This window comes from Erinaceus europaeus, chromosome 7 (assembly GCF_950295315.1).
Source record: "Erinaceus europaeus chromosome 7, mEriEur2.1, whole genome shotgun sequence".
Classification (NCBI taxonomy): Eukaryota; Metazoa; Chordata; class Mammalia; order Eulipotyphla; family Erinaceidae; genus Erinaceus; species Erinaceus europaeus.
Window position 1 is genome coordinate 47,686,646 of NC_080168.1, and position 25,690 is coordinate 47,712,335.

The 25,690-nt window shown below is 38.7% G+C and overlaps 1 protein-coding gene across 1 annotated transcript; it reads right to left on the bottom strand.

Annotated features, from left to right (window-relative positions):
* Positions 1-1,875: 1,875 nt before the first annotated feature.
* Positions 1,876-7,821, bottom strand: LOC132539338 (putative C-type lectin-like domain family 1). Its single transcript, XM_060193498.1, has 3 exons — positions 7,678-7,821; positions 2,352-2,521; positions 1,876-2,034 (listed from the first exon to the last, which is right to left on the bottom strand). The coding sequence occupies exons 1-3, from the start codon at positions 7,751-7,753 to the stop codon at positions 1,876-1,878; spliced, it is 405 nt and encodes a 134-aa protein (XP_060049481.1). The 5' UTR covers positions 7,754-7,821.
* Between the last annotated feature and the right edge of the window lie 17,869 nt (positions 7,822-25,690).

Consider the following 25,690-nt stretch of genomic DNA (forward strand, 5'->3'; position numbering starts at 1 on the left):
GACTTTACCATGCAATCTCAGCTATCCAGTGGCTTTGAAAAATGCTAGCAGCTATTAAATTGTAGTCATATAAATCACTATTTAATTAATATAAGAGGGGAAAAATTGATTGTATGTCTAACAAAGGGATTTTTTTAAAGTTAAACCAATTACCAAATAATGTAATGATAACAGTAACTATCCATTGTCTTTTTGAACCCTATGACAGCAGGAACCTCACATTTCCACTATAGAGCCTAAACTTCCCCTAGTCCCGGGACCCTAAGGTAGGGCCCACTTTCCCATATGCTTCTCCCAATTCTTATCAAATAATATTGCATCTGCTGATTGCAACCTAATCAATGCGACGAGTGCCACCCAGCATGCTTCACTTCAGACTGTGTCCAGAGACTTCAGGTGTGGAACGACAACCTTCAGCTTCATCACTCAAGTGAGATCTTTCCTTTCATAATATTCTCTAATTCCATCCCAGGTGGTGCACTTCCTAACAAAGTCACAAAACCTAGATATAGACCAGGTTCCAGGATATAGAGCATATGTTCACAGGTATCCATAAACTAGGGCAAATATATACTTGAAAGCAGTAGTACACTAGAGTTTGCAGTGAGTATCCCCCAACACTTCATCTCCACTATTCCAACATTTGGGTCCATGATTCTTCAACAATTTTTTTGGCTTTGTATGTTAACTCTCTTTTCAGACACCAGGTTCCAGATGCCATCAGGATGCTGGCCAGGCTTCCCTGGACTGAAGACCCCACCAATGTGTCCTGGAGCTCCGCTTCCCCAGAGACTCACCCTTCTAGGGAAAGAAAGAGGCAGAGTATGGATCTGGGAGTATGGATCGACCAGTCAACGCCCATGTTCAGCAGGGAAGCAATTACAGAAGGACCCTGGGTCCATGCTCCCAGATGGATAGAGAATGGGAAAGCTATTGGGGAGGGTATGGGATATGGAGATTGGGTGGTGGGAATTGTGTGGATTTGTAGCCCCCATCCTATGATTCTGTTAATGTCTCCTTTCTTAAATAAATAAAAAAATTAAAATAAAAATAGTACTTTTAGAATGAAAAAAAGAAAAATGCTAGCAGCTTGAAGCTAATTGAATTATTTTTTCATTGCAAAATTGAGAGCTATATTTCTCTGAACTCTTTGTATCATAGAGTGAAAACTATAAATCTTCTCTGTCTCTTAATATATATGTGCTTTGTGGGGGCAGGAGTTAGTGTATCTCCATTGAATGAGTTCTTTTTGTGCACAAATTCCTGGATTTGATCCCAGGTACCATATATGAGCTCCATGGACAGTGGAGTTGTGCTGTGGTTTCTCTCTCTCTCTCTCTCTCTCTCTCTCTCTTTCGTGCTCGCGCGCGCGCACACACTTTCAAAATATATGCATAGAATAATCGGGGTGATGAGATCTCTTAGCAGTAGTGAGATGCTGCAAGTCTCTAGGTTTATTCCCACGTGCTGCATAGAAAATAAATGCCTATTCCCCACCCTCACTCTTATTTGCCCAGTGACTACACATAAGTATTACAATTACACTAAAGTTATTATATTTTTGATAATTTTATATTTAAGTACTTGAGAGTTTAAAATCAACTGGTTCAAATATTATTTCCTGTTTCTTGTGGTCAATCACTGTTATGCTATTATGTAATATGTATTTTGTTTGACTGTTCCTTGTTTTTTTTTTTTTGAGATAAGATTTAACAGAGATGATCCACTATAAATCTTCTGCTGATTTCTTTTAGGTTATTACTTATTTTTGGTAATTTATGTTTGGTTCATTGATTTGTTAGGGAATAATATAAGGTATAACCTCATATCATAATGTACATATATACAAACATTTATATAATCTCGTATAATATTTCATTGAGATATGTTGTCTAGTTCACTGATCTCCAAGACTGATTTGTTGATTACCACAGGGAACATGTCTTTCTGCATCTCAACATTCTTCGCTTTGATGGTAAAGAGGAAATATCTGAAGTTCTTCATGACTTCATGAGGTATTTCCTTCCAGTCCTCCTTTGCAGTGATGTTTTATTAATCAGAGCATTCTAGCTGGGAGATTCCAAGTTGATACATGCTTGCCCTGTCTTAAAATTGATCTCTGTCTTGATGAAGGTTCTTTTTGTTTGTAAGGACTATCTTAGGTGAATAATGCCAAATGAACTTTCCCTGTCTTTAGCAAAAGTAGGCCTGAAATAGACACGTACCTTAAGGATTCATTCAACCAATGTCCAGTCGTCTTAAAATGTCATGGACATTTTAGAATTTGAGGCACAAAGAACACATTACAAATGTTGAGGCCTCTGTTGTAACCTCTAAGTTTAATAACTCACCATATCAATGGAGTCTTCAATCACTATAAGGTGTGAATTTTTCATGGCACAGTCTTTTATACTTTCATTCCACGATTTCTTATTTTCAGCGACCCAGTAACATTTTCCTCCATGAAGCTTCCAGTCCATGGAGGGGCACAGTTTCTGAGCAGTAGAAGAATTGGAAGAAACTGAGAGGAAAGGAAAGGATAAACAATGAAAAAGAAACTCAGAACAATATCCTTAATAGTATATGCTGACTAAAATAAATCTGTTTACTAAATGGTCTTAGCTTTCTTTGTCAAAATTATTTGTTTTTCTCCTTGGCAGATTTGGAAAAAAAAAAAAGAAATAATGAAATTGCAACCATGTGCACACTAGCCCTTCCTTCCAACAAAATGCAGTTGCTTCAAAGAAATAATTTATATTGGGAGTTGGGAAGTAATGCAGCAGGTTAAGCTCACGTGGAGTGAAGTGCAAGGATTGGTGTAAGGATCCTGGTTCAAGCTCCCAGCTCCCCACCTGCAGGGGAGTCACTTCACAGATGGTGAAACAGGTCTGCAGGTGTCTTTCTCCACATCTCTCTGTCTTCCCCTCCTCTTTCCATTTCTCTCTGTCAATGACATCAGTAACAACAACAATAATAGCTACAACAATTAAAAACAACAAGTGCAACAAAAGGGAAATAAATAAATATTAAAAATTTAAAAAGCAATACTTTATATTCATGAAAAAATAATTTAAAAAATCAAAATTTTCTCATTTGCCATGGGTCTTTGAATATTTTCCCATGGACTGTAATAGGTACTTAAACAGCAGAGATCTAAACTACCTTTCTATAGGGTTAGAGGAATCTCTTCTCTTTTTAAATATACTCAAGAAAAATCAGTTCCACTGTCCAACCTTGGTTACTCAGGAATGAATCAATATAAAACAATGTTATCTATTTATGTAATTGCCCCAGATTTAATTTTTTCCAGCATAGTATTTCTGTTTTGACTCATTATCCATACGTGCATGCCTTGTAGATATGAACTGAATAGCTAAGGCAAGAGAAAACATATTTTCTGAATTAAATGCTAAATCCAATCAGATTCTTTAAAAATATTATTGAATACTTAATTTACACATTCTAAAGTAAGTGAAATGAGTAAAAATTTAACGGAGGATTCAAAAGTATTTTCCCATAATTTAAACTACTATTTTCACTCATAAATATTACTAATATCAACGTTAGCAAGAATAGAAAAATATGACCTAGGACTTGCAGCTTTAATATTGTTTTAGTTAGCACAAATAGACCAGCTCTCAATTTAAAGTTTCTATTTTAAAGCAGACAAAACTAGTTGAGTAGTGTGTATTTGGTGAGTTGTTAATTTTATCAGCTCTCATCAAATTCATGGAAAAATTTTATGTATTTGAATTTTACTTCATGATTTTGCTCCTTTCAAGATTATCTGAGTAATTACTACATACAAGGGAGTTGAGTAGTCTAGATAACTTTGTTTGCAAAGCAAAATATAGTTGTCTTTCTGGCAGTCACTGAACTGAAATTATTTGGAATCACTTTCAATCTCACGTAATAGTGTAATGAATTATATCTTTAAAATATATTTTAGTAACATATATGCTTTGCCAGCAAGTTATTTTATTAGAAAATGTATCTATTACTTTAACTGAAGACATAGAGTACATTAAATTCAGGAGTCAGACATGTAAGACACTGAGCCAACTCCCAGTCCCTAGAAGATATTTTGAATGTTAAGTATATTTGCCTCCTCCTCTAATTTTTACAACTCCAATCTCGTATCTGACTAACTATTATATTAAACTGCTTGTCCCTCAGTTATTCTGATTATTCATTTCAACTAGAGGATTGGCTTTGACATCTAGAGAACTTTCTAGTCCTAGAATTCCATCACTCTATTAGCAGTTTTTAAAGACATTCATAATTGTCAATATCATTTGTAAAATTTCAGTGGTATAGCATACTACATTGGCCTGTTCTAAGATTTGGTCTAGTCTGTCTGTCTAATTTCTTTGATGTACCTGCATAATATCTTCATTTAACTGATATTCATAAAAACTTTTCTTTGCAGGAGTAGATAGCATAATGGTTATGCCAACAGATTCTCATGCCTGAGGCTCCAAGGGCCCAGGTTCAATCCTCTGCACCAGCAGTGCTCTGGTAAAAAAAAAAAACAAAAAAACTTTTTTTAAGCATTTAGTCAATAAAATATTAAAATGGTATATTTTGGAGTTTCTGGTCAAATACCTAGGTCTTCTAAAATACCTAGAAAAAAACGTTTAACATCTTTGCCCCATCTTAGATGGAGCTTGAAGAAATAACACTAGTTGCAATAAGACAAAAAGAGAAAGATATGGATGATCTCACTCATAGGTAGAATTTAAGATACATAGACAGAAAGGGAAAATATAAAGTAAAACTTGAACTGGGTTTGATATATTTCATCGAAGCATAGTCCTCTGAGGAGGTTGGGAGGAGAAGAGAAGGGCCTGGAAGGAGCTTGGGGGTACTAACTTGGAGGTGAGTGTTTTTGCAGACCCCGTTCATGCATGGGGAGATGGGAAATTATACCCACATGTCAGTAACTGTACTATAAACCATTACCCCCCAATAAAGAAAAAAAAGCTATGTGAATAATTACACTATGTTTATCTGTATCCAAAGCACATAGTACAAAATCAAATACTTGGCTTAACTGATTAATTCTAGCCAATTTTCTCACCTGTGGAGATAAGGTTGATACTCAGGAATATTTATATGAATAAATCATTACAGAAAAGGCTCTAGAGCTAATTTGGCTTTGGGTAAGCTTGCATATATCCCATTATCAAACTACACTAAGAAGAATATTGTGTTATTCTCAACATAAAATATAATACTGAATTTACCTTGATTGGTTTTACTAATGAAATAAATCCATAATATATATCTTATTTTGTGAAACCTCTCAAATTTTGTTTGTTTAGACTTCACTTTTGTGAAATTTCACTTTACCATCAAGGAACCACTTGAACAGCAAACACAATTACAGCAGGTCATGAGAGAAAAAATATTGGGGATAAATAATTAATGTGAGTGGTTGATAATTAACTTACCAAAAATGCTCAGCACAATTACTACTACAAGGAGGAGGAGGATCATTATACAGCCAGCTTTTAGAAAAATTCTGTGATGGTGAGAATCTATAAAATTGAATAGGTTTCATTAGCAGCCCCAGCAGGTAATTTCTTAGATATTTAGAGGTTCTAAATAAACCTTCTCCAGTCACATGCTCCTGAGTTACTGTCCTTTAAATTTTTGTAGACTCCATTTCCTATTCTCTCTCTCTTTTTCTATTTATCACACTCTATTTCTATATTTACATTTATATATATTATGTATTTAAATATATGAGTGTATTTATAATATATATTATATAAGTATATGTTATATATGATGTTTATAAATATACATTATATGTATATAAGTTTTTACATATACACACTGGATTTATATATAGGAAATATATATATATAGTAGTTTGTTAAAAGGGGAAAAGAAAATGTGAATGCATATGAAATTTTCCCCGTGGTTTCATAATACATAAAATTAAAAGTGCTGTCTTCAAATTTCTAAACCAGTAAAGGAGTAAAAATAAATAAATAGAAAAAGATCAAACTCTGGAATTCTTAAAGAAAAAATACTGCTGGGAGTTGGGCAGTAGCCCAGTGAGTTAAGCACACATGGTGCAAAGAACAAGGATCTAGTAAGGATCCCGGTTTGAGATCCTAGTTCAAGCGTCCGCCCCCTGCCAGGGAGTGATTTCACAAGCAGTGAAGCAGGTCTGCAGGGGTCTTTCTCTACTTTTCTGTCTTCCCCATCTCTCTTCGTTTCTCTCTGTCCTAACAAAGGCGACATCAATAAAAACAACAACAACAACAAAACAGCAACAAGGGAAACAAAAGGAAAAATAAATAAATAATGTTTTTAAAAAAGAAAGAAAAAAATATTGCTTTCTTTCACTTCAACTGAGTTAAAATAATCTCTAAAAAAAATAGACACATTATGTAGGCTTTGCATAAGTGTAGGCATAAGAATGCAGTTTTAGTTCGCACTACTTTCGAATTAATTTGCGTAAACACATAAAAATAAAATAACAATAAAATTGACAGTAAAATTGCACAGTCAATGGAGAAAAGAAATTAAATAAACCTCTACTAGAAATCTTAGGGATATTATGCTTAAAAAGAAGAAAATAACTTACATTTGAAATCATAGAAAAAGATACTTATGCTCACTTGATAACTGAAAATTTATTATATAAAAAACAAAGTGTACTTATTAAAAATAAAGAAAACCATTAATTAATTAGATTAATTTTGCAGGAATAAGGGCAATGAGAGTTAATCTTTTTGAACATTTTCCATATATATATATATATATATATATATATATATAAACTTTATAGTCACAATTTTTTACCCTAGAGTAAAGACTGAAAATGCAACTTGACATTTTTCCTAATTTCTTTAAGATGAGCAAATAAATTACTTTTGAGAATCAATTACTTTAGGTGGTTTGTTCTTATGGTATAATGTTATCTTTAGTTTTATGACTGTATTTTCATATTCTAAGTGTATTCTATTACTTAAAGTCATGAATTATAAGTTACATTAAAAATACCAACTTCCTAACTCTCCTTAGTTTAAACATTTTATCATACACATATGCAAATTCCAAAATTATTAATATATGCAGAGATATTATTCTCAGTGTGAGTGAATTTACTGTATTACAATAAATGGATGTATTTGATCAAATGATAGTAAGGCTCTATGAAATAAAGGAACCTTGAGTACAGATGCTATTGTGATATATATATATATATATATATATATATATATATATATATATATATATATTATATAACTATAAAAGAGAGAGGTTACTAAAACCAAAATCAATGTTCCATATTTTGGGGCTATAGCTATCAGTAGCTTTATGAACATTTTATTTCATTACAAGCATTCACTTTTATTCTTTTATTCAATAAGTTTTGCTTTGAATGCACTATTCTATTTCCAGTCAGACAAATATGGAAACTGGAATAAATAAAGAAATTCAAAGCACAAGAACATTTTCTAGCAAACATTTTATGTATTTCTTAAAAAGAGAGATAGGAAGAGAAAGGGAAAAATTATTAGACATCATTCTGGTGGTACACATGCTGCTAGTCATCAAATTTGGGACCTCATATTTGAGAGTCCAAGGCTTTATTGTCTGTACCAGCTTTCATTCCACAAAAATAACAATTTTTAAAGCAATCCATAATCTTCTTACCAGATCTCTGAAGAAGACGTGGATGTCCTACAGTTCTAACAGCCTTGATATCCGCATATATTACTTCTTCAGCCATTGTGTTCAGGAAAAACAGATCACAGTTGATACTCTCCCAAGAAAAGTCCAATATTTCTTCAAACTCCTAGTACATTAAGCACATAGAGATTGAAGAGGAAGAGGAAATTCCTTTCACTCAGATTTGGTAAAATTCTCCTATGAAAAAGACAAAGCAATGTGTTGGTTCTAGTCTAATCAAAGTAACAGATTTTGAATACTTGCATGTTATGGAAGGAAATCACTACCCATAGAATAGTTTCTTGCTTTTCAATTAGTTTTCTGCATATATTTGAAATAATTAACTTTCAATATTGCCACAGAAGCCATCGCTTACATTTTTCTTCAGTAAACCACTTCCTCTTTTAGGTCAGACATCTCTAATAGAAACATTGTAACACAGTAAGCATTGTGTAAACACAGTAAGCTTTGTGTAAACAAACATCAAAGGTGAAGCTTCAATTATGCAGAGGATTTCTAAACAGCAAAATTATAATTAAGAGACAAAATAACTTTATATAAAAATAGTTAAAACTTTTTCATGAACATAAACAAATCTAGCTTTTAAATGAAATGCACAGAAAGTTCCCATTGAATCCAATGTACTATGTATAGGACTTTTGGTTTCTGTCTTGTTTAAAGTTATTAAAATCACATGCTAGAAATAGAAATTTGTCTATAACAATAGAAAAAAAACCAGTAGATTTCTAACATGATGAACAAAATCAACCGATTACTGAAAAATGAAATGGTGATCATTGATAAAACAAAACAGAAAATAGCAGAAGGGAGTATAAACTTATACAGAGGACAATAACTAGGGCCTGATGATGGCACACCCTGTTAAGGGCAAGGGCCTGTTTCAACCATCCCGCTCCCCATCTTAGCTCTGCACACAGCTCCACACACCAGTAACTTCAAAAGCAGTGAATTGAGTCTGCATATTATCACTCTTTCTTTCTCCCACTCTATGTTCTCTTCTCTAAATCTCTTCATCCTATCCCATTAAAAACAAAGGGAAAATGGAGTTGGGCAGTAGCGTAGCAGGAGAAGCGAACGTGGTGCAAAGTGCAAGGACCAGAGTAAGGATCCCAGTTCAAGACCCTGGCTGCCCACCTGCAGGGGAGTCACTTCACCAGTGGTGAAGCAGGTCTGCAGGTGTCTATCTTCTCCCCCTGTAATGAACATGTAACCCTAATGTAATGTATATATAAATGTAGTGAACATGAACTTGTAAACTAAGTATAACTTTAGTAACCATAATGCAGCTGCATAGTGTGATAAGACAGAATCATGTGTGCATTAGATAAGACGTTAACCCAAACATTGCCAAAGGACATGTAACTCTGAAACCAGAGGCAAGCTAAGTACAAATAGAAACTCAGAAATCAGCTAAAGCAAGCAATTTCCACCATTACTGAATGGCATGCTGTCAGTGTGTGGCTAAACTTAAAGCACACGCAGCTAGCCTTAGTAATTTAGCTTCCTAGCTGCCAGAGCCCCTGGCATATCTGGTTGCACCAGCAGAACAAAAGGACCTCCTCCTGGAAACACAGCAGGTGTTGACCATATCATGAGCTGTGCCTGCTTATAGATATTAAGTAAAGAGGGGGCTGTCGGGTTGGCTGTGTGTTGTATGAAACGTATGATCTTTCTATGGCATCTAAAATAAGTAAAAATTATTGTTTTACCCTGACATGCTCTCTGAGTGAATCCTTTACTCAAATTCCATGGCTCACTACAGCTGGCTTAGTCAGCAGGATGATCTCCTGTTAATACAGGAGATCTCGTTTACAATTTCTTAGGACTGCTGGTGTGATCACAGATTTCTGTTAAAACTCTGGAGGTAGAACTTGGATTTTAGTGCTTACAATTTTTTCTCAAATCTAGTGTTCACTACGTGTCCGATGGCACGAGTGGAGAAATTTGGTCTAAGACCAGGTGCTCAGAACAGGAACCTAGGACTAGAATCTCAAAAAAGAGACTGGGCTCATTACCCACCACCTGGGATAAAAAAAATCCACAGGTGAGGGGAGAGGCTGATAATAAAATCGTTTGACTAGAAACACTTGAGGCACCATGGCTTTGCCCCTAGGAACTACAATTATCTGGTTGGCAAAGCGCCTGGTACTAGGAGGAGACAAAATTTTTACAAATCTTATATAACACCCTCTGAGATCAAATTTAGTCTGGTATCTAAAGAAAATATATATTAAATTTCTTTATTGTTGGACATTATGCCAGCTCCCCTGCATTGCTTGATACTATGGCCTATTTACATAATCATTGTTTTGCCTAGAAGATCCACACCCAAGGTACCCATTAATCCCCCTAGCCTTCTACCTTCCCAGGGTGCCTTGTTTTCTCCACCCCCTTTCCTAGCCAATCCCATTCCCAACTTGCCATTTATGTTTTTACCCTATATATAAAGCCCGCTGCTGTTCCTGGTTTCACTCTCTTTCTCTTCCACGTCCTGACCTGGAGAAGACCTGGAGAAGGGCTGGTGTGCATACTGGGAGATACGTCTCTGTGTGTTACAAGCGTGGGAGCAGTTAACAACCCCCACAGGAGTGGCTTCAGCTCCTATTCTCTCTTTTCACCAAGAACCTGATGAATCCCTAGCTAAATTCATTACCAGGGTCCAATCAGGTTTGGAGAGAAAGATTCATGATTCTGATGCCCATTTTCTCCTCCTGTGTTCTATTGTCTGGGATGGCATGCTTCCTAACTTCCGTCAGGCATGCCACAGTTTTAATAATGAACACCCAGACACCTGGATTTTAGCGACACAGGTGGTTGGATCAAGCTCTTATCAGGCAACCATTATGACACAGGCCTTTGCAGCTGCCCTAGAAAAGCAAAAGGGGACTTGCTGTCAGTGCGGTAACCAATGTTCAGAAAATAAATCATGACCCCACTTCCAGTCATGGAGCCAGAGGCCCAGAACACCTTGTTCTACATGCCAGAAAGGTTTTCATTTGAGGATTATTGGTCTAAGTTCCATAAAAATGGCATGGCCCTGCTGAATTTAGATTTAAACAGGGATTTAAACTAGGCTTGGGACATCCCTCAGCCCCACCTTCAAGAGGGAGTCAAGGGGGGCCACTTGGTGCCACAACTTTCTTCCATAAACAAGAGCCAAGCCCAGCAGAAGTGAGCAGGAGGAGTGCACGACATGTGGGAACTACCAGCATAAAAAGAGCCGTCTGGCGCAAATGGCATGGATTCAGAGCCTGAGATTTTGTGGACCACCCCTGTTTTAGAAAGGGGTCACCCTACTTTGACAGTAAGGATTCGTAAAATTCCTTTTAAGTGTTTAACTGATACTGGAACAGACAAGACAAATTTAAGGCAAGCAGAGTTTCCCCAGACTTGGGAACTGCGTCCAGGACCAGGTCTACATGACTTTGGAGGATTGACACAAGATTTCCTCACATGAGATTCACCTGTGTGGGAAAACCCAGAAGTGACTACCGGATGCTTTCATCTTTTGATAGCTGATATTAATACCAATTTATTGGGCAGAGACTTGCTGGAATCTCTTGATGTCTTAATATACTCAGATGCCTCTGCAGGGTGAAACATTCACTCCCATGAGACTTCTAGATCTGACCAGCACCCCCAATACTAACTGCCACTGTTTGTAAAAGAACTTCCCACTTATATTGGCTTTCTAATGAGCCTGTCTGGGTGGAGCAGTGGCATTTGCCTAGGGAGAAGCTAGAAATTTCTAAAAGAGCTTGTCCACGAGCAGTTGTCCTTGGGACACATTCGCCATTCCCAGAGCCCATGGAATACTCCTGTATTTGTGACTAAAAAGTGCTTGGAAAAATGACACCTCCTCCAAGATCTCTGTGCATTTAATAAAACCATGCAGGTTTGGGGCTCCCCCAAAAGGGGTTTTCCTCTTGCTTCTGCAATTCCCACAGAAATTCCAATCATAGCTATTGATATACAGGATTTTTTTTTCTCTATTCCCTTGCATCCACAAAATTGTAAATGTTTTGCCTTCTCTGTTCCTTCTATTAATAATACCAGCCCTGCCAATAGATTTGAGTGGGTGGTACTGCCCCAGAGCATGGCCAATAGTCCTATTTATGAAGAGGCTGTTAAATCTTCCCTTTTCCCATATATTCATAGGGGCCTTAAGGTTTTTCATTATATGGATGATGTCTTAATATGGGGAGAATAAGATACAGATCTCTCTGCACTATGTGATATTCTTATCCCCACCTTAAAGAAAAGCAGCCTTAATGTGACTCCTGGGAAAGTACAGTTAATTCCTCCAATATGTTTCTTAGGCTCAGAGAGTTCTTTAATGCAGATTAGTCCCTTAAAACCTGGTGTTACATTTCCTTCTAATCTCACTCTTACTTCTTTACAAAATTTTCTTGGAAATTTAAATTGGCTTAGACAGTATCTTTATCTCTCTACTAGCTGCCTCCAACTGCTGTTTGATCTGTTAAAAGGTAACAAGCAGCCCTTCTCAAAGACTACGTTAACCCCAAAGCCTCCTTGGCAGTGGAAAGTGTTAACCAGGCTCTCCAGGTCATGCACCTCATTCGGTTCTCCCCCTCCTCTCTAGTAAATCTTCTATTCTTTAACTCCACCCCCATGGTGGTAGGAACACTGTGGAAGAAGCATGGCTTTCTCGAATGGCTTCATATACCAGTAGGGGGAGTTCCAAGACTTCTTACCGAGATTGATGCCTTAGCATCTATGAATCACCAAGGAAGAAATAGGTCACTTCAGGTCTTAGGAAGGGAATTGGATTCAATTATTCTTCCTTTTTATCTCACAGATACAGAGTGGCTCATACACCACCATTCTCATTTTGCCATAAGTTTAATGGGTTTTCCAGGACAATTAGATAATCATTTTCCTTCTAATAAATTGACAGCTTCTTTACCTCCTTTGCCTCTTCTAGTACCTAAACTATTCTCTCGAGATCCCATACCCTCTGTTCCTACAAACTTCACTGATGGTGGAAAAAAGGGAGCTGCTGCTCTTATATATTATCCAGACAAGCAATATCCCATATCTCTTTACTGAGCTTCCTGATAATTCCCCTCAGTACAAAGAACTTTATGCTGTTTTCCTTGCATTAAAAGCTGTACCAGAACCCTTCAACCTTTTTTCTGACAGTGTGTATACTGTTAACTTACTTCCATGGCTTGCTCATTCTTATGTGAGAATTTATGACAACCCACTTTTTCCTCTCTTAATTCAAATTGCCTCTATGTTCTGTTCTTTAACTCAACCACTGTATGTTCAACATCTTCATTTCCACAGCCCTCTTCCTAGTCCCCTGTCTGAAGGGAATGCTGCAGCTAACAGCCTCGCCTCCACAGGAATTCTCCTAGTCTCTGTCTCTAATCCTGCTGACTTTCATTCCTTAACCCATGTTAATCTTAAAGGCCTTCGAGCTATATTTCCTGATATTCCTCTGGCACACTTGAAATGTATTCTTGCTACTTGCTCCTCCTGTGCAGGACTAATCAAGACATCTGCTGTTCAAACTCTTGGGGTTAACCCCTGAGGCTTAAAAGTCAATGCTTTTTGTCAAATTGCTGTCACCCACTTACCCAACTTTGGCAAACAAAAATATATGTTTGTCCCAATTTATACCTTCTCTAAGTTTATGTGAGCTACAGTTCAGATTGGAGAAAGCTAAAAAAAAAGCTTATAAGCCATATGCTCTCCTGATTTGTTGTAATGAGCATTCCTCTTCAACTTCAAATGGACAATGGCCCTGATTTTACCAGCAAACAAATTAAAGAATGTTGTTCCCTCTGGAACATTACGCATAATACAGGCATTCCCTATAATCCACAGGGACAAGGCATTGTTGAGAGGGCCCATAAAACCCTTAAGGCCCAATTAGATAAAGAAAAAGGGGGAATATACCCCCCAGTATCCAGCTGGCAAAAGCCTTAACTACATTAAATCTCTTTAATATTTACAAAAACTTGAACCAACCTCCTCTTATTCTTCATTGGCAAATACCATCCACCCTCCCAGGTATTAAGGTCAAATGTAAAGACCCACTTGATAAAATTGAAAGGGCCTGACCCCCTATTGACCATGGGGAGGGGTTTTGCATGCTTGTTTCTGAAGGATACTCAAAACCTGTCTGGCTTCCTACCAGCCATGTCTGGCAATACCTGCATGATAGCGCTGCTATCCTTGAGGAACAAGAAACATTGCAAGAGGATTGGTCTCAGGACGCACCCCAGGACCCATAATACGACATGGTGGGATATGAAAAATCTGGTTCAAAGAGCCCTTTCTTTCCCCCTTCTCTGAATATGTTATGCTATATCTGGCCAGTTGTGTTTTGTGATTGAGTGAGTTGAATGACCAAAATTTTTTGTTCGACCTATTTTGCTCAGGGACCTATTTTGCTCTGAAACTTAATTGACTTTATATAAAAACACTGGATGCAGCCTTGGTTTCTGGAGATGTCCAGAAACAGTCAGAAAAATCTGTTTTTTTCCTCTTTTGATTTTTTAAATCTTGGTATAAATGTGAAACACTTATTCTTGAAAATTGTGTGAGTAAAGATGGTTCAAATAAGACAGTACAGATCTAACTTTGTGTTTGACATGATTTCTCTTCGTAACAAAAAATTTTCTCCTCCTGTGTGTTATAGACTGCATGTTATATGTGTGTTTCAGGTTTGGTAAACATTAACTTTATAGTTAAAAGTGTAACTTTGAAGCTACATTCTTACCAGGAAAGGTTAAATGAAGAAGTTTCAACATGATTCTCATAAAGGTTAAATTAATTTGCTAAAAATAACTATTTAAGGTAAGTCTAAATATCTAACGTGACAATTCATCTCCAAAATTAAACTTCAAATTCACTATACAGGACATTTTTGGAGGGCCCCCAAAAGTGCCCTGTAAACTAATCTTGTGGAAATTAATCCACAACCAATCTGGCATAAATCTGACATTGTAAATGTTCTTAAAAAAATTGTCACTAACATGTGTTAACTCTCTAAGTAACCTGAGTTTGTTTAAAGTCCAAAGTAAAAAATAGTTAAAAATCAATATATTTTAACTAAATTTGGTCTGAAGATCCTGCTGTACAGAGACTGCTACACGAGGTCACATAAGATGACCTTTAAACAAAATTATAAAGATACTTAAACCAATTATAATCATTGAATTATCAATTATGATAAACTTCTAACTTGTTAAAAGTTTTTTTCTTCACAAGTAATTGATTACAACTATGTCAAAGACTTCACAAGAAGAAGCATCTGCTCATATGTTAAGATATTAAACTATATAAGAAGTTCCCCCATATACAAGTTATGTAAATTAACAACAACATTCACATATTTTTTTACAGTTAGCTGGTGTATCTCATTTTCCACTGTAGGCCTGCCTTTGTCAGCCAACAATTTAAAGACTTTTTTCCTTTATAACATCACCCATGCCACAGACATCCCTTACAACCCCCAAAGACAAACGGTTTTTGAGAAGGCCCACCAAACACCTAGGCCCAATTAAGTAAAGAAAAAAGGGGGATACATACCCCCAATATTCAGTTGGCTAATGCACTAACTACATTAAACCTCTTTTAATATCTATAACAATCTGAACCAGACACCCTGCTAACCATGCGAAGCAGATTTATTTGTGTTTCCTTCACAGGAATCCCCAGAAAACCATCTGGACCCCTGTACACATCATCCACTAGATGGCACGACTACAATACCTCCCTGAAACCCATAATGTGACCTGACATGATCTGAAGGATCTGATTCACAGACTCCAAGGACAGAACTTTCTTACTGCCTTTCTCTCGCCCATAGCTGTCTGCCCTTCTTGCTCCTGCTTCACCTGCCACCTTTTGGCAGTTTCAGCTCTCTCTCTACAGAAAAGCGGAATTCCAGTGACTGTTCTTCCCCATCGAGATAAATGTGCAGCATTTCATCCCCTGGCATTTCTTCCCCTGGTCATTGGCATTGGACTGACGCTTCTATTGGACTTGCTGGTACACCTTTAGACACTCCCTTTACACTGTTGTTCTTCTTGAGGACTGACTGTAGCAGTCCATGGACTTTGCAGCCAACAGTCTCAGGACTCTGCAACACCAGATAACCCTCTCACCTCTTGGCCTATCAGGCCCCCACTCCTCCACCTACCAGGTAGCACCCCCTTTCTGCCCATCAGACAGCCCCTCTCTGCCTACCAGGCCTCTATTTAGCCTCACACTTTCCCTTGCTACTCTTACTTTATCGCTCCCTGTCTTATTCCAGTTCTTTTAAAAACGCCTGCACCATATCATTTAGGTTTCTGCCCAACAGGATTCTGTTCACCCCTACACTACTATTCCTCTGTCAGAGATGGAGTCTTTTACAGTCATTGACCCATTTAACTATGGCCATTAGGTAAATAATAAGAGGGAGAGGTCTGGAAATTGTGAGGATGTGCTTGAGCTTGGCAGGGCTTGAACCTGAGGAGTGTGTCAATCCTGTTAGTATATCTCTACTGAGAGGTTGATCAAGGAGGGACAGTAGTAACTCCAAAGCTATGCCTCATCCTATCAGACCCCCTGCCTCACAAAGCACCCTGCATTCCTGATATTATGGCCATTAGATAAAAAGAAAGGGGGAGATGTTGGGAATTATGCCAGCTCCCCTGCATTGCTTGATGCTATGGCCTATTTACATAATCATTGTTTGGCCTGAAAGATCCACACCCATGCCTGCAGGGTACATTAATCCCGCCAGCCTTCTACCTTCCCAGAGTGCCTTGTTTTCTCTACCCCCTTTACTAGCCAATCCCATTCCCGACTTGCCACTTCCGTTTTTATCCTATAAAGTCAGCTGCTGTTCCTGATTTTGCTCTTTCTCTTCCACACCCGACCTGAGAATACCTGGAGAAGGGTTGGCGTGCCTAGCAGGAGGTGGCCATTTTGCTAGCTCCACGTGGCCTAAACCCGCTATGCTCATATCCAACTCTGGGGTGTCCGTACAAATAAAGAATTGTATTACCACGCCACCACAAGTTCCTCGTCTCTCTCTCCAGCAAAGCTAGCCCAGCACTTTATAATTAGGCTACTAAATTAACAAGATTAAATGATTTTTGCAAAAATTTTAAAATATGAAAGCTGATGAATAAAAGGACGAATTAGATACCATAGAAAAATCATGGGGAAGTACAGGGAAGGTCATTACTAAAAAAATTTTAAAAACTAAGGCTAAACACATTAAGGTAAAATACCCATTAACAAACTCACAGCTTGTAGAGCTCCTAGTGAAGAGAGCAGCAACACAGGAAGTTCCCAGCATTCTTATGAAAACTATAGTGAACTGAGATAAAAACAGAATATTTGGGCAAAAGGCCACTAATATGGTAAAGAAATAGAGAAATAATATCCTTTTAAGGGGATGGAGAATGGACTAGATGTCATGCCATCCTCCAGTAACATATACTCCCCAAGAGGTACAGTAGATGAGACAGTAAATAAACAATATATATATATATATATATATATATATATATATATATATATATATATACCCAAAACAGTATGAAGGATGCTTCAAACATGGTTCATCTCTGGGAAAAGGGAGCTGATATTCAGAAATGAAAAAGATAAAAACTATTATAGAAAATCCAATTATACATGATGCTCTAGAGCAAGTTATAGATGCAGAGATGAAAAAGATAAAAAATATTAAGCCCCTGCTTGACTGAGTCACAGTGGCTTGGAGATTAGCATTTCTAACAAATTTTTGAGGCCTCAGAATAATGGAATAATTATTAAAACACTATAGTTAAAGAGAATTAAGCATAATTTGGCATATATATAACCAAGATGACACTCCACAAGCTTAACCTATGACCCCACAATTCAGGAAGCTTATGCTAAAGACCGCTTCTGCTAACATGAGGCTGACACTGGCAAGCATGCTACAAGGCTGTAAAACTATTACAGAAGGCACAGAACTCTTTAAACAATCAGGGATAAATGCCTATACAGACCCATGGGAAAAGCTGCACCTGACTCAAACCCAACATAAACCATTTTTAGGGCCACCAAGGCCACTGATGCCCCAGATGAGCACGCCAGGTGCCTAGGATGATGAGCCTTATACTTACTGACACCTGGTGGCCAACAGATGGTAGTAAGGTGGCTATTAGCAATATTATTTATATTTCTCAAATGACCACATGACTTTACAGGGCCTAGCTGGTAAAGCCACAGTACCCTTAGTCATGATGACCTTGCTGGTATATCAAAATAAATTTGATATTACCTTTACATGCTAGAATTCCCCAGAAAATTTGCTAGGAATTAAGGACATCATTACTGTATTTCATGATTTTATAAATTAAAAAAAATTACATTGAACAATTCTATGCAATATAGAAACAGTAAAGATACCAGACATAAAACTCCCACCCACCAAACCCTGTTTTACTAACCAATACATCATTAAGGAAGGTTCAACTGAAGTTACTGAAACCATAGAAAACTTACTGAAAGAAAATATAATAGAACCTACTGAAAACTTTAATTATAACAGTCCCATTTGGCCAGTGCAGAAACCTAATGGCAAATGGAGACAGACAGTTGACTATAAAAGAGTTAATGAGCCTACTGAAAAAATGGCAGGCCAACTTCCAGATGTTGAGAATATATTCCTCAGAATTAGACAATTTAATGCTTAGTGGCTGGCTACGATAGATTTGAGTGATATGTTTTTTGTCATCCCACCTGCACCTGAATCTAGGGAAATCACCACATTTTCATGGCAAGGCAAAAAAATATCAGTTCAGTAGAATTCCACAAGGTTAAAAAAATAGCCCTATTATTGCACACAACACCATTATATGGAGCTTAGAAACACTTCAATTACCTAGTAACTGTCAGATATTTTCTTATGTAGATGATTTATTATTAGTGGGAACAGACAATAATCAGTTAGGTACTCTCTAAATAAAACAATAACTCACTTAAGATCTCATGGATGGAGCATTAATGAGGACAAAGTACAGGGCCCAGCTAATCAGTAAAATTTTTAGGTGTCCTTAGTCCACCACTGGTACCAGCATACCTGACCAGATCATCATTAAACTAGTAAACTTAGACCACCCACAAATAAAACAGAGACGCAACATGTGATAGGCATGTTTGCCTACTGGAGATAGCATATTCCATACTTACAACTTATACTTAAGCCCCGGTATGATATCATCAAAAAGGCTTCTGATTTTGTGTGGAATAAACCATAACTAGAAGCATTCTCACTGGCAAAACAAATGGCCAATTAACACAAACAATTAACTTATATAGCTGAAGGAGACACTGTAATTATATATTTCCTGTGAAATATATAATTTTCATATAAATATATGAAATAAAAATATAAATTTTCATATCCATGACTGGATATGAAAATTGGAACATATTTAGCAAAAGAAATTCCATACTGACCCCAGTGGGATTTAGTTGTCACAAATTCCCATGGTCTGAGAATAAATTTTCTCTATTTGAGAAATATGTCTGGACTGCTTATGAAGCACTGCATGCATGCCATTCAATCCTAAGAAATAACCCTGTGGTACTCAGATCCACAGTACCCATTACTGACTGGGTAAAGGCACTGCAAGAGGCATGGGCAGGTTTACCCATGGAAGGTAAGGTACTCCAATGGAAATGGTACCTATCTGAGTATCTTCGTGGAGCATCCCTGATTGCAAAGGGGATGGTACCCATGATGTCAGAGAAAATCCTCTAATGGCACATTAAGGATGTGTAGGACCATACTCTACACTGTCTTCTTCATTCTTATAGCCATTTATATCATCTCACGACTCATTCACTGCACAACTAATTTTTGTGAATTTGTCCGTAAGACCAACCCTGAGAGCTGTTGGAGTAACTATTTCAAATTGGACTATTTGTTGGGCTGAACACTTTAGCAACATCCTATAAAAATGGAGATCTCTCACCCACATCATTGGGTTTTCTTGTTTACTTGCTAATAACATGTGTCCTCTCTTCAGAAGATGGCACAACTCCCCCTACCACATTCAGTACCATTAAGCTGCCAGAGCTTAAACTTTCAACTCTAAACCCACAGGGAAAGTTACCCCTATACTGGGAAGATGTAGGTATACATCCTACATCACTGAACTAAGATCTTTTTGGCAAAAATATGCCTATTGCCTAACTTTCCACTGGTTTGAAGGTTGTGAGCAATTTAGACATACAGTACCTTCTAACATCCCAACAAAATATGCATGCTCCTTACAAATGATTCAGTTAACACCAATAGATATGAACAAAATCCATTAAAATGCCACTATTTAGAGGTATGGACCAATGCAACTGATATATCTGCTATCTACAACACACATTGGAGATTGTCATCCTTAATATAATACAACACCCTTAAGATAGGAGGTAAATACTATACAACCTTGCCTCATGTAAAATCTGATGCTGGTTCTACTTTTGATTGTGCTATGTCTATAAATACTACCTTCTTAAGATCAATGTTTGCAGTACTCATAAAAATACATGGCATTTTGAAATGAATTATGCATATAATGGGTCATCACAAACCATAGAGGAAATAGATATCCCCTTTTCTGATTTTTCTAACTTTTCTGACTACAAGGATAGCACTTCAACTTCAGCCATCACTGCAGAGGCCACTATTGTGGACCCATGCAACCCAGTGAATCGGACAGCATGTGACTTAGGAGACTTTTATAAACCCAAACCCGTTTTGAGTGACAGGCCTAGTTTGCCACAACTTTGGGGTAATAAATGCCTTAGTTCATTACGTTCATACTTTGATGAATACCTAAATAGCACCTATAGTTCCACTAACTGGCTCTGTGTGTCAGAATTTCCTAACCTTCCCTGGTTTGGTTATTTAGGATACTATACATTTCCAAACAATTCTAAACCTATAGGTCCATATGTTAAGGTGCCAGATAATAACTGGCCATCATTTGAAGAGTGGATGAGTATCCTAGCTTTCGGAGTACATCATTATAGATCACCTATAGTGATAACAGATCCCTTACCCCAACCTTAGCAAACTACTTATCAATACCAGCAACCTGTCGAATGTACCAAGGATATCAGTACTCACATATGTCACTTGGTGGCAGTATACAGCACCTCAGTTAACACCACCAAACCAATTTGAGCAATAAATTGCTAGCCTAAGTGCAAAAAAGATAGATTTAAGGCCATCTAGCTCTCCCTTTATTAAAACAGGGAGGAACTATTAGCTCTTGGCGCCTTTGCTGCAGGAGCTCTGGTTGGTGGATTTGTTGGTGGTGATGTGTCAGCAGCCATCATAGCACCCATCAAGGCTGACACTCATCTTTTAGAAATGATGAACAAAGATACAGTAGAGGCCCTACATGCCATGTCTCAATCATTAGACACCATGCATACTATTATTAATATAATGCAAAAGACATAGAGATATTTAGGAAAGCATATAGAGAAGAATATAATAGAACTCTCTCATTGATTAATAATAATCATAACCTTATTATGTGTCAAATGTACCTATCCAACCTGAATGGCCTAGAAAGAGAACTAGACACTCTATTTACTACAGCTGTATTGGTAGATTGACTAAGGAATTCCAAACCACCTTGAACCCAGAAAAAGACTCCTATTGTGCAGAAGGCATTTGCAATCTAAATCTATTTCAGATATTCCTAGATAACACCAACATAGCATACCATACCCAATCAGTGCCACAAAAATTAGGAGACCAATGGGTAGTTCCCACCGACCATTTCTTATGGTCTGCCCTAAACACAACAGATACAGCAATGTTCACACCTATAGAAGATTGTATTAGAATTGGACCCACAATGTACATATACACAAATACCCCTGAAACAAAACCGACTACTACAAACTTAGCTTCAGCCTATATACCTAATATGTTGAAAGATTTAGGTGATTACTCATTCCTGACCTGTACTAGAGGCAAGACCATCTTAGCATGCTCATTCCTAGATAGACATTACCTTATAGGAAATGCAACTCTATATGAACCTTTTCTTCTAGCGTTTGCCCTTCTTCCGTAGCCAGTCAACAGCGTCAGGTTGAGCCTGATGTAAAGTTTCGAGACCTCCTGTGAATCTGGAGAGGTGGCAGTCATTGACTATGTGGGTCATAGTCTGTCTGTAGCCGCAGGGGCAGTTCGGATCGCCTCTGGCTCCCCAGCGATGGAACATAGCGGCACACCGGCCATGGCCTGTTTGATAGCGATTGAGGAGGGCCCAATCATAACGTGCTAGGTCAAAGCCGGGTTGACGCTTGCAGGGGTCTGTGATGAGGTGTTTGTTCTTTACCTCAGCTGACTGCCAACTCTGTTTCCAAGAGACTGGAACAGAGAAGTTCAGTGTAGGCGTAGGGGACCAGATTGGGTGACGAGACTTCAAGCGTTGGACAGGGTGGGCGAAGATATCCGCGTATATTGGCAGGTCCGGTCGAGCGTAGACGTGGGAAATGAACTTAGATGATGCCGCGTCCCAACGAATATCTGGTGGGGCGATGTTGCTAAGAACTGGAAGCCATGGAACCGGGGTGGAACGGATGGTTCCAGAAATTATCCTCATGGAGGAATATAATTTGGAATCGACCAAGTGGACATGGGGGCTATGGAACCATACTGGGGCACAGTATTCTGCAGTGGAATAGCATAATGCCAGAGATGATGATCGTAGTGTGGAAGCGCTCGCGACCCATGAGAAGCTGGCCAGTCTTGCAATGATGTTATTCCTCGCGCCCACCTTTCCTGCAGTTTTTATGAGATGTTTGTGAAATGACAGAGTGCGATCGAGAGTAACACCAAGATAGACTGGCTGGGCTTCATGCCGGATTCTCGTACCGCCAAGCTGCACATTAAGCTCACGCGAGGCCGAGGCATGGTGTAGATGGAAAACAGATGATACTGTTTTTGCAGTGTTAGGGATTAGTCGCCATTTTTTACAGTAATCAGATATCAGAGACATGTCTTTCATGAGTGTTTCCTCGAGGATGTCGAACTTTGATGCCTGAGTTGCACAGCAGATGTCATAGGCATAGATGAACTTCCTTGAAGAAGTTGCTGGGAGGTCATTGATGTAAATATTAAATAGCGTAGGAGCCAGAACAGAGTCCTGGGGGAGGCCACTTGAGACAGGTCTCCATCTACTAGACTTGTCACCCAGATGCACCCGGAATCTTCTGTTTTGGAGGAGAAACGATATAGTGTTGGCCACCCATGGAGACAGGCATCTTGAGATCTTGACTAGGAGACCACTGTGCCAGACTGTGTAATAGGCAGCTGTGAGATCAACAAAGACAGCACCCGTCTTTAAATTCTTCTGGAATCCATTTTCAATGTAAGTTGAGAGGGCCAGGGCTTGTTCACAGGTAGATCTTCCTGGGTGGAAACCAGCTTGGGCGGGTGATAGGAATTTCTCTGTAAGATGAGAAATACGTGACAGAAGCAGCCTCTCAAGGAGTTTGTAACACACGGAGAGGAGAGAAATTGGTCTATAGCTGGCGGCCAGTGTTGGGTCTTTCTTTGGTTGCACTGGATCGACCTTCCTGTGGTGCATCCCGTGAGTACCCATTCATTGGGGAAACTGATGATCCTTCCTAGCCGACTGAATCCACATGGATCCCAGTCACTTTCAAAGCTAGCAACAAGCAGCTCCTGACAGCTTTCAAGCTGTTGGTCCTGCTCTTCGAGTCCTCCAACTTAATGTTGAGGGGCTGTCCTTTGCCAAACGCATTTTTATTGGTCAATTGGCGATACAGCATCAGGCAGATGTTATCTGCCTACAAGAAACACATATAGCAGTCAATGAAGCTGCTCGATTCACCATCAGTGGATTCGATTTAATATGCTATAATCTCCATCCTAAACACGGCCGAGCCATCTACACCAAATCGTGTCTTGCGGACGTTTACCACACGGCCTCTTCGACCTTTTACGACTCCATTACTATTGGAACTATTCAGCTCATCAACGTATATAAGCCTCCCAGTGCCTCATGGGATAATGAGGTCCTGCCTAGCCTGAATCACCAAGCCGTTTATGTTGGAGACTTTAATAGTCATCACCAAGACTGGGGATATTCCTCCACTCGTGCTGACAGCTCTATCTTAGCCGACTGGGCTTCAGTGAATGACCTCTCCCTATTATACGATCCCAAACAGCCAGGCTCTTTTCACATTGCTAGATGGAATAAAGACTCGTCACCCGACCTGTGCTGGATTAGCACAGTCAAAGGCCAAGCCTTTCCCGCTACGAGACAAGTTCTCAAGATCTTCCCGCACAGTCATCACCGCCCAGCTATCATCACCATTGGTCTCCAGCTCCCACTGATTCTATGCTCGGAGAAACTAAGATGGAACTTTCGGAAAGCAAACTGGCGTCTGTTCAGTGATCTTACCAACAAATCTATTCCTGTAATTCCAATTAACTCTACCCCCTCTGAAGATTCCTACAGGTGCTTCCGCCAAGCCATCTTCAAAGCAGCTTCCCAAGCCATTCCTCGTGGGAGACGTGCTAACTATACGCCTTGTCTTGATGCTGAATTCGAGCAACTACTAAAGCAGTATGATGAGTCGGGCGACCCAGATGTGGCTGACCATCTCATTGCCTCCCTGGATGCAGCACGCCAAGCCCGCTGGCAACAACTCACGGAAAGTCTGAACTTCACCCACTCAAGTAGGAAGGCCTGGAAGCTTCTTCACAGACTGGGTGTGAATGTATCTCCAAACTCAGTGGCCAGTCACCTAACTCAAATTGGACGTGCTAAGATCGACCCAGTCTGGAAAAGAGAAATTTCCCATGAGTGGTCATCCCACTTCTGGTTATCTTGTCCATCTCCAAAACTCTCTCCCTTTACACTGTCTGAACTGGAAGACGCTTTGAAGAGGGTTAAACCAGGAACAGCTGCTGGCTATGATAACATCACCCCAGAACTCATTCTTAACCTGGGTCCCGTGGCAAAGAAGTGGCTCGCTTCATTCCTGTCCCGCATCTTGGAATCTGAGTCTATGCCCAAAGTTTGGTGTCATGCAAAGATTATATGAACCTGATACTGGTTGTTATACTATATCTAACTGCTCCATGGTTTCAATGTATAACACATCAAAGATAACCACCATTAAACCTGAACAAAAACGGTACTTTGACTCTACTGGTATGTTTGACTTTAACCTTGAATGGGATAACTACCAAAATTATTTAAAGGTAGCTCAAGACATAATGAAAATTGTCATACAAAATGAAAAACAGCTTGACAGTTTACACAAAAAGTACAGAATGAATGCATCCATACAACCGCAGGATGTAAACAAATTGGTAGGAATACTGCAACTAATACATTCATACATAAAGATTGGGCCAAAGGTATACAGAAGTGCTCCCTTTGGGACACACTTGCAAGGGCTGTACAACTTGATTTTGTTTGTATTCCCATACATTGGTGCATTGGATAAAGGAAATGTTTTGGTTTATGTGCTTGATTATTGTACTTGTAATGCTGGCAAAAGTTTTTGTTATTTTCTTTAGACTGTGCTTCCACCATGCCTTCAAAACATCACAGAATAAATGGGATAGGAAATCCTTAGAACCCCAGCCATGAATGTGGCCTAGAACTTGGTTCTTCTATAAGGATTCAAGAAACACAGTGCAAGCATTGAAAACATCGTCCATGTCTTTCATATCAGCCAAATCAGACACCGAAAGGAGTGCCCATACTGCAAAAATAAATTTACAATTCTTCACTTCTCAGGCTCACCAAACATCTACCCACAGGCAGAACTGGCCGACGGTTGCTGAGGAGTTATTCTGATGCAGTCTCCACCCCCAGGTTTTACTATGCCCCCGCGAAATCCTAGCAGTGCCCCCTTCAACCAATCCTGGCCCTACACGTCACCCCTGGTTGTC

Excerpts from the sequence above, each read along its gene's own strand:
- LOC132539338 (XM_060193498.1), bottom strand. The coding sequence starts at position 7,753 with ATGGCTGAAGAAGTAATATATGCGGATATCAAGGCTGTTAGAACTGTA. Across the intron at positions 2,522-7,677 it reads ACGTCTTCTTCAGAGATCTG|TTTCTTCCAATTCTTCTACT; the intron begins GTAAGAAGATTA and ends CTTTCCTCTCAG. Across the intron at positions 2,035-2,351 it reads TTGAAGACTCCATTGATATG|GAGGACTGGAAGGAAATACC; the intron begins GTGAGTTATTAA and ends ATCACTGCAAAG.